This window comes from Rutidosis leptorrhynchoides, chromosome 3, assembly GCF_046630445.1.
Source record: "Rutidosis leptorrhynchoides isolate AG116_Rl617_1_P2 chromosome 3, CSIRO_AGI_Rlap_v1, whole genome shotgun sequence".
NCBI lineage: Eukaryota > Viridiplantae > Streptophyta > Magnoliopsida > Asterales > Asteraceae > Rutidosis > Rutidosis leptorrhynchoides.
Genome location: NC_092335.1, coordinates 609,112,409 through 609,122,811, shown reverse-complemented (window position 1 = coordinate 609,122,811; position 10,403 = coordinate 609,112,409). Strand labels below are relative to the sequence as shown.

Sequence of the window (10,403 nt, the reverse complement as noted above, 5' to 3'; positions counted from 1 at the left end):
ATTCATATATAAGCATGTTAGAACAAGTTACATGTGAATCGGAGGTGCGTAGCATAGCAAACATTTTTCGAAATTTGACAAAGTAGATCAGAACCCAAACACGGCTATTGCCGCGCCGCGGCCAGAGGTGTCGCGCCGCGACATTAGGCGTGGCCTGGTACCTGGTCAGTTTCAAAAGTTCAAGTCTTGATCCAAAATTCAATTTAGCACAAAACGCAAACCGTAAACATTTAGAATACGCATCTTATATCATTGGAAAGCTCTTTTGACAAGGAATACAATTAACTACCTTTCACAAGCAAAAACATCAATTACAATAACCGAAAACTCGTCAATTGATCAAGAAAGGTTTATTTTCAAAGTTTCAAGTTCGTAAAACGTATTTTATGATTCGGGAATCCAATTTACACATACGATATGCCGTTTCGAAGGTAATTAAGCATACATTGCATCTAAACACTTACTAACAACATTAACAAGCATTCAACGCATCAAAAGTTCATTTCAAAGTCTATCAAACCCTAACCAAAATTCACAAAAATCAATAATCATGTGTTTGAAGTTTTCTTAATCAACCTACGCATCAAAACGAAGCTAGTGATACTAGTAACACAATTAAAACATGAACTTTAACAATCAAACAACATTTAATCTTCCAAAATGCAAGATTAAGCAAACCCATTTCAAATGTTCAAACTAGTTACTCAAAACAACAAATCGAGCAAGTAAATCATATATTCATGCTAGACACGAGCCATAGACACTAACTAACACCATTTCAAATCAAAAACACGAATTTAGAGAAATCTAGAGTTTTAGAAATGTTACCCAAACGAGATGAAGTTGGTATCAAATTGTAGAGGATGAAGAGAGGATTCCAAATACGTAATTTGTTTTGATGTTGGCCTCCTAGATCGAATTTAGATGATGAATGATTGAATTGGGTAAATGTGTGTGTGTTCTTGCTAGAGAGAAAGAGAGAGAGATGGAGATGATTGAATGGTGGTGATTAGGGTGGACTAGTTGACCTAGTCAACTAGTTTGCCCCGTGTCAATTTTAGTCCCTCGAGTTTAGAAGCGGGTGCGGGATTTTACCGAACGAATATTTTGAAAACGCTCGAGTAAACGAGTGATGTTATAATTAAGTAACGGAAATATTATGAACGTTAGTCAACGGAAACTACGAATTTAGATAACGGAAGATATTATCTATAAAAAAAAAAGACGGTCGTTAAAATAATTTAACGGAAAAATGCGGGATGTTACATCATAGGTGCAGTAGGATATGAGATCTTGTTACCACCAAGCAAGGATGCATAAGAGACATCATGATTTGTAGAATTAAAAGTAGGAGTAAAATTGGATTTGGGGATCGGATTACCTTTATTAAAGTTGTTATTTTTTGGATCAGATCTATCAAATCTCACAAGGGCAGCGTATAGATGAAGATTACCTACCCACGTAGCTGACAGGGCAGAGACCAAATTGTTAATCAAATTGACATTAAGAAATCTGACAAAGCCGAATCTGCAACCAGACTTTGTTAATTTCCTTGCGATATAGACGTCACTAATCTTTCCATGTTTAGAGCACAGATCGCGAAGATCCTTCGTTTCAAAATTGTGTGGAAAGTTTGTGATGAAAATATTGGTTGAGATCTTAATCGTATTGGAATGATCGGTGTTAGATGGATGAGGAGGCATCGGAACGGTTGCTTAGGTATGTGAATTTGCAATTATTATCTTCTATACAAATTTTTATAAAAGCAAGCGACTAACATACAAAGATTTATTTTACATCTTAATAAATGTGATGACCCGGGAATTTCCGACCAAATTTAAACTTAATCTTTATATGATTTCGATACGATAAGCAAAGTCTGTAATGTCGAGTCTCAAAATTTTAAACTGTTTTTCATACAATCATTTAACTTCGACTGCTTCCGACGATTCACGAACAATTGTTTTAAATAAATATGTATATATATATGCATATGTAAATATAAATATAAGTATATATATAATAAATTGAAAATATAGTTTAAACATTAGGATTGAATAAACAAAATAAGATTACAAAATAAATAAGTGTAATTCAAAATGAATTTATATATAAATATATATGATTTCGATGTTTAATTATTATATGATTATAAATAATAAATAATCAATGAAAGTTATTATAATTATTAAATATTACATAATTATAATATACTATTAACAAGTTAAAATATAGATATTATAGTAATGTTATTATTACTTTCATTACTAACATTAATTATTAATATCTGTATTAGTTATATTATTAAAGATAATATATAGATATGGAATTTAATACATGTAATTTGTTATCTTTACTAATAGCCTTATTATTATTATTATTTTCATTACTAGTATTAGAATAAATATTTATATAAATATCAGTGTTATTATTATTATATATATATATATATATATATATATATATATATATGTATGTATATATATATATATATATATATGTATATATATGTATATATATATATATATATATATATATATATATATATATATTTATATAATTATTGTTATTATCAATATTATTATCATAGCTATTATTATTAATATTATTAATAATATTAATAGTATTATTATTATTAATACAATTATTATTATTATTATTATTATTATTATTATTATTTTATTTATAAAATAAAGGCCTAAGTTCACAATAGCTGTAAAGTTTCACCATTCCTTATCTCTTTTCTGTTTACATGTGTGTATCTGTCGACTTATCCTCAAGACATAAAATCGAATTCCTTTGTGTGTTGAAAAATCACTCGAGCTTCACTATCAAATATCAATTATCATTATTCAATTACATCTGCAACCATCTGTTGAATTAAACGAAAAAGAAAACCATCTATTTTTTTTCCTCTGTTCGTCACACTCTAAATCAAAATCTCAAAATCGAGTCTTTTGTAAAAATCTAAAAATGCCAAAGTGTTAGGAATCAAATAGTTAATCTACCTGCAAAATTTCAAACACCAATTCTTTTTAGCGAGTTCAAATTTCGGAGTCAAAGGTCTGATTTCAAAAAGTCAACCTTTGTGTTCATGGTGAAATTCAAGTTCGTTTTTATGTTTTTGTTTCAATTGAGCATGTATAAAGATTCTAAGTGTAAATTGAAACTTATTTTGTGTTGAAATCTTTGACTAAAACTTTATGGAATTCGAAATCAATTTTTTTTTTAAAAGACCCTCGACGAACAGCAGGGCTGTTTTATTTTTTTATTTTTTTTATTCCTTTCTATCGAATGAAATCAAGTATAACTAATTGGGTCTGTTTGATTTGCATGTCCTAAAACAAATTTTACGATTTATGGGTTAAGATATTTACTGTATTTTGGTCGTGGTATAAATGAAGAAGAAGGAGGATTAGAAAACAGAAAAGCAGACGAGTTATGTATTTATGGGTTGATTTTAAATCAGAAAAATAGTCGCGGTGTAATGGTTAAGCGTGTTAACAGGGTAGCGAGGGGTCTTGGGTTCGAGCCCGGTGTGTGGCAGTTTTTTTTTATAAAAAGCTTAATTGAGGTAGTTTCAAGTCTAAAATTATTATTATTATTATTATTGTTATCATTATTGTTATTATTATTGTTATTGCTATTATTAGTAATTAAGATTGATTATAAATACATATAACAAAATTTATAATATAATTGTTATTATTGCCAATAATGTTATCAACATCATTATTAGTGTTATCATTAAATATTATTATTATTATTATTATTATTATTATTATTATTATTATTATTATTATTATTATTATTATTATCATTATTAATAATTTTATCAGACTATTATCAATATAAGTGTCACCAATATTATTATGATTAGAATTTACTAATTGATGATATAGGAACTCTAGTCAATTGGTTAGAAATTAAACACGAAGATTGTGATTATTATGACTATGAACATAAAAGCTTTAATGATATTGTTGAGATTATGAATATAGAAATCTTGAAAATAAATATTATTATTGATAGAATTATATTTAATAGTATTTTTTTTATTAATATTAATATTATTAGTATTATGATTAGTAAAATTTCTATAAAAGCTTCATGTTTATTAACTTTACCATTATTGTTAAAAATATTATGTTTATAAAAAAAAACTATCATTTTTTCCTATCATTATTATTATTAATAAGATTATCATTATCAGTGGTATTATTAATAAAACCTATTATCATTACAAAAAATTTATTTAAAGTTATCACTAAAACAAAAAGTATTATGATCAATATCATTATTATTAAAAGTATTATGAATATAAAAATAAAAGTTTTAAAAATATTATTAGGATTATAAGTATATATTAACTATAGTAATAAATTATTTTAGAGATATTCATATATATATATATATATATATATATATATATATATATATATATATATATATATATATATATATATATATATATATATATATAACAATTTATGTATATTTTTTTATAACACGAAACAGATATACATAAACATTAATATAACTATAAAAATGTTAATCAATTGAATGTATATACAAATTAAAATATATATATATATATATATATATATATATATATATATATATATATATATATATATATATATATATATATATATGTTATTATTATAAAAATGATGTAATTAATAAATTTATATATATATATATATATATATATATATATATATATATATATATATATATATATATATATATATTCATTCGAATACGATTATATGTATTAATAAATATACAAATGATATAGGTTCGTGAATTCGAGGCCAACCCTGCATTGTTCAGTTGTTCAAAGTCGTCATATGTATTTTAACTACAAAATACAGTATCGTGAGTTTCATTTGCCTTTTTACCCTTTATATTTTTGGGTTGAGAATACATGCGCTGCTTTTATAACTGTTTTACGAAATAGACACGAGTAAATGAAACTACATTCTATGGCTGGATTATTAAACCGAATATGCCTCTTTTTATTAAGTCTGGTAATCTAAGAATTAGGGAACATACACCCTAATTGACGCGAATCCTAAAGATAGATCTATTGGGCCTAACAAGCCCCATCCAAAGTACCGGATGCTTTAGTACTTCGAAATTTATATTATATCCGAAGGGTGTCCCGGAATGATGGGGATATTCTTATATATGCATCTTGTTAAGGTCGGTTACCAGGTGTTCACCATATGAATGATTTTTGTCTCTATGTATGGGACGTATATTTATGAGAAATGAAAATCTTGTGGTCTATTAAAATGATGGAAATGATTATTTATGTTAAACTAATGAACTCACCAACCTTTTGGTTGACATTTGAAAGCATGTTTATTCTCAGGTACGAAAGAAATCTTCCGCTGTGCATTGGCTCATCTTAGAGATATTACTTGGAGTCATTCATGACATATTTCAAAAGACGTTGCATTCGAGTCGTTGAGTTCATCAAGATTATTATTAAGTCAATTATAGTTAGATATATTATAAAATGGTATGCATGCCGTCAACTTTCGATGTAATGAAAAATTATCTTTTCAAAAACGAATGCAATGTTTGTAAAATGTATCATATAGAGGTCAAGTACCTCGCGATGTAATCAACTGTTGTGAATCGTTTACAATCGATATGGACTTCGTCCGGATGAATTAGGACGGATCTCTACAATAAAATACTCCAAATACTTTTGTTTGTGCTATATAATATTTGATGCAACTTATACGAGTGAATTCGGTTTTAAAATGTGTTTTTATTGATATAAGTTTCATCAAATATGATATAACACAAATGAAAATATTTGATGTCAAAGTATTAAAAGTAAGACTTAAAAAGTCAAACAAATCATTTATTATGAGACGGATGGAGTAACTTTTTATTTCATCACCTGAGACGCACGTGACTTTAAAAAAAAATTGTTTTAAGTAATAATATAGGTATAATGTCTAAAATAAATTACTAACAATTTTTTTATTTACAATTTAATTAAATTTTGGTTAACAAATAATTTTTTCTTCACGTCATATTCTAAAACGAACAAACAATTAATTTTTTTTATTACAGAAAGAAGAGTTCATTACTGTAAAAAGATTTAACGTTTGGTGAAAAAAGGTTTCGCTCATATGATGGTTATGTTATTACCGACTAGCATTCATTGTATTTTTCTAACAAATGACAACTAATTTATATTTATAAAAAAATTATTACCTTCCTTCACACTTTTTTTTTTACTCTTTATTATTATTATTATTATTATTATTATTATTATTATTATTATTATTATTATTATTATTATTATTATTATTATTATTATTATTATTATTATTATTAATGACTAAAATATATAAATAACAGTATAACATGTCATAGAAAACTAATAATGACAGCAAAAGATTCCCATATAAAAAAGTAAAAAAAAAATAAAAAAGTTTCTTTAAATTATTTAATTTAGTTTCTCTGATTTTTTTGAGTGTGTGAGATCGACAGGAAGATCCCCACCAAAATAAATTATTAAATTCAACTTACAATAAAACCCTCAACATTTCACATTACCATTTTATTTTTTGTTTGATTCATGTATTTCTTCTTATCTATATCTTTATTTTTTCTTTTTTATTTCTCCCAATAAAAAAAAAAATCTACTTCGATGCAACAACAAGTTCCGGCTACCTCCGGTGACTGCGGCGACTCTGCCCCGTCACATCAACCATCATCTCAACTCCATGGAAATGGCGGCGCTGAACTTGCTGACGACGGTGACCGGAGCTCCGGTGGTAACCGGTGGCCCAAACATGAAACATTGGCTTTGATTAAAATTCGGTCAGAAATGGATGCAGCTTTTCGTGATTCAAATCTTAAAGGCCCATTATGGGATGATGTTTCCAGGTAACTTTAATTCAATATTTTTATTTATTTGGATTAAAATTAAAATTCCCAGTTTTCGTATTCAATAAGCAGGTTCTCCGGCGAGATCTATGAACCCATTTTTTCAATGAACTTTGACTGAATTAGTCAACGTTTTGTGTATTGACCTAGTTGGAATTAATAGTTTCTTTTTTTTTTTTTTTGAATTTATGCAATAGTTTAAATGGGAATATTTCATTTCACTAGATGACATGTGAATTCCGAAATATAATTGGTTAATTTTTGTTTAATTTTAAACTGTAGTGTTTGATGTTTGATGTTTGATAGTATGACCTGATCGAAACACTCTTAGTCCGAATTCAAATATATTAATTGTTTATTTGTTAATGACAATTATTATATTTATATTATAATATAATAATTAATGAAAAATGAAAATAGTACTGTTCTTGTTTTACCAAGTTTAACGTTAATTTTCAGGTTAATATATGTTAATAAATTTAGAACCTTTTTGTTAATGGTAATTAGGAAACTAATGGAGCTTGGGATAAACCGTAGCGCCAAGAAATGTAGAGAGAAATTTGAAAACGTATCTAAATATCATCGTCGAACAAAAGAAAGTAGAACTTCGAAATCCGATAAAATCTATCGGTTTTCGGATCAACTGCAAGCTTTAGAATCCACCACTCGTGGCACGTGTCCTCCTCCGCCTCCTTCCGCCGTGAAACCGCCACCAGTGTTGGTGGCGATGACTAACAATACTAGTGTCCCATCTTCTTATAATGCTGCAACCGTATTGGATCAGAACAATGTGAGTCCAATTTCGGTTGCAGCACCGGCAGTGATGACAGTACAACAACCAGTACAACCACCACCACTGCCGGTGATGAATAATAAACGGACTTTTCCATTTTCTCAACCGAATATGTCGGGGTCCACAAACTCGGCTTTCTCGTCAGATACATCTTCTGACGAGGAACCACCGGCGAAGAAAAAGAAATGGGAGAATTTTTTTGAGAAATTGATGAAGGATGTGATTAAAAAGCAAGAGGAATTACAATTGAAGTTTCTTGATACTCTTGAGAGACGGGAGAGGGATCGAGTGGCGAGAGAAGAGGCTTGGAGGGCCCACGAGATTGCCAAAATGAATCAAGAACACGAGCGATTAGTTCAAGAAAGATCGATCTTGGCAGCTAAAAACGCCACCTTTATTGCGTTTCTGCAGAAGATCAATGCAAGCAACACTGATCCTGTCAATCTAATTAGTGAAGAAGCCAGAGAAAAGTTAACAGGTGAGATCCAAAACTTTTTATGTATCTATAGCTATTTCAATTTCTATATTTCTATTTTCTATAATTTATTTAATATATATACTATTTACTATTTACTATTTTACTATAAGTAGTATAATAAAATCATATATGCATGTATATTTTTGGCAACTGCTGCATTACTATAGCAGTTTCAGTTTGTTAGAATTTTACCTCCTTAATGCCCACAATAAGTATATTATTGGCAATGCAACAGTTGATTATTGAATATTTCTAAAAATTCGTTTTTATGAAAGTTGCTATAAGAAAATAATATAGCAAAAAATTACTTAAGCAAAATAAAATTATACTCATCGGTATGTAAATTTGTACTTAACTTTTAATTTTATATAATATAATATAATATAATATAATGGCATTAGTGTGACAATGAAAACTAACATTTCCGAAGTAATAAGATGTAAAATTTATAATTAATATATTAATATATGCTAATTATAACTCTACTCAATTTATAAACAGAATTTCTGTCTCCGCCATTGCCAGTAACATCAAGCATCCAAGTTATACCACAACAAATCCACCCACCACTACCGCCACCAGCTCTACAATCACCAGCACCACCACCGCATCCAGCTCTCCCATCACCACCCGCACCGCCGCCACCAGCTCTGCAATCACCACCCGCACCACCGCCACCGTGTCAGCAACTACCACCGACATCACAATTTCCGGCCGTACCATCACCTATAAGGAAGAGTTTTGATGTTAGAGGTGGTGGAGGAGAGAATATGCTATCGCCAAGTCCATCAAGGTGGCCAAAGGCCGAGATAAGCGCACTGATTACTCTAAGAACACAACTTGACATTAAGTATCAAGAAAACGTCCCAAAAGGACCGTTATGGGAGGAAATATCCGCAGGAATGAGGAAGCTTGGATATAACCGCAACGCTAAAAGGTGCAAAGAGAAATGGGAGAACATTAACAAATATTACAAGAAAATGAAAGAAGGTAACAAGAGGAGATCCGAGGATTCCAAAACATGTCCTTATTTCGACCAACTCGATGCAATTTACAAAGAGAAATCGACTCCAATTGTTGCTAAACCTGAGAACCAATGGCCGCTTGCACTACCGGTGATTGACAAACCACCACCAGTAGTGCATCAACGGCCTAATATTGATGCTATTGATCAACAATGGCGGGTTGCTGCGGTGGTCCAAGAACCACCGCAGCAACCAATGTCCAATGTGGACATGGAGGATGAAGGAAGTGACAATGGTGATGATTATGATGACGACGACGATGATGATGATGGTGACGATGAAGAGAATGAAGGTTTTGAATATGAGATTGTTGCCAACAAGGTATCTTCAATGACTGCTGTCTAAGATGAGGAAATGGGCTAAATGATAAACGGGTCGGGTTGTGATATGGTTGGTGAAAATTTGAATGAGGGCACATGGGGGGTGTAACTTGGAAAGATGGTGATATTATTTTTTATTGGTTAAATACGTGTAACATGTTTTCTGTATTTTTATATTTCTTCAATTATTCCAATTATATTATATAAAAAATTATATTTATATAATTGAATAAACAAAAGTATTAATTCCATATTCTTTTATATATCTTGAATTGAATATATGATTACTTTTATTAAATTTTTGTTGAATTATGTAACAATAAATATGAATAGTGGTTGTACCGTCCCATTTTATTTGTCAAGCTGTTTATTTCTTTCATTGTCTTGTATTGTACTCTTGTGTCCTGTATTGATTCTGGTAATTAATGGTTTTAAGTTGTAACAAAATGCATCTTAACTATATTTGTGAAAGTAATTACTCATTGTTGAGTACTTTGTTCCACTATCATAGTACTTTCTATCTTAATTTACCACAATTGCTATTGGCTAAAGACTTTTCACTATTGTAAACAACCCATCTCTTGCTCTTATTGTTTCAACATTATTACCCCAATATACTAAAACTCATGAAGATTTTGGTAGTTTCAATTATTAATTAACTAATTATTATTAACTAATAATTAACTATTAATTATTAACTATTATTAATTAATTATTAGTAATTATTAATTAATCAACTAACTAACTAATTATTAACTAACTACTTATTATTAATTAATTAACTATTAATTAATTAATTATTATTAATTAATATTGGGGTAAAACTCATGAAGACTTTGGTAGTTTCAATTATTAATTAATTAATTATT

The 10,403-nt window shown here is 28.8% G+C and overlaps 1 protein-coding gene across 1 annotated transcript; it reads left to right on the top strand.

Moving 5' to 3' along the window:
• Positions 1–6,599: 6,599 nt before the first annotated feature.
• LOC139898865 (trihelix transcription factor DF1-like) lies at positions 6,600–9,910 on the top strand. Its single transcript, XM_071881662.1, has 3 exons — positions 6,600–6,918; positions 7,426–8,189; positions 8,691–9,910. Exons 1-3 carry the CDS (start codon positions 6,680–6,682, stop codon positions 9,557–9,559), a joined length of 1,872 nt encoding a protein of 623 aa, XP_071737763.1. The 5' UTR covers positions 6,600–6,679; the 3' UTR covers positions 9,560–9,910.
• Positions 9,911–10,403: the final 493 nt, after the last annotated feature.

What these genes read in the sequence shown, in the direction of transcription:
- LOC139898865 (XM_071881662.1), top strand. Translation starts at nt 6,680, where the DNA reads ATGCAACAACAAGTTCCGGCTACCTCCGGTGACTGCGGCGACTCTGCC. An exon ending in TTATGGGATGATGTTTCCAG is followed by an intron (nt 6,919 to 7,425) that starts GTAACTTTAATT and finishes AATGGTAATTAG; the next exon opens with GAAACTAATGGAGCTTGGGA. An exon ending in AGCCAGAGAAAAGTTAACAG is followed by an intron (nt 8,190 to 8,690) that starts GTGAGATCCAAA and finishes ATTTATAAACAG; the next exon opens with AATTTCTGTCTCCGCCATTG.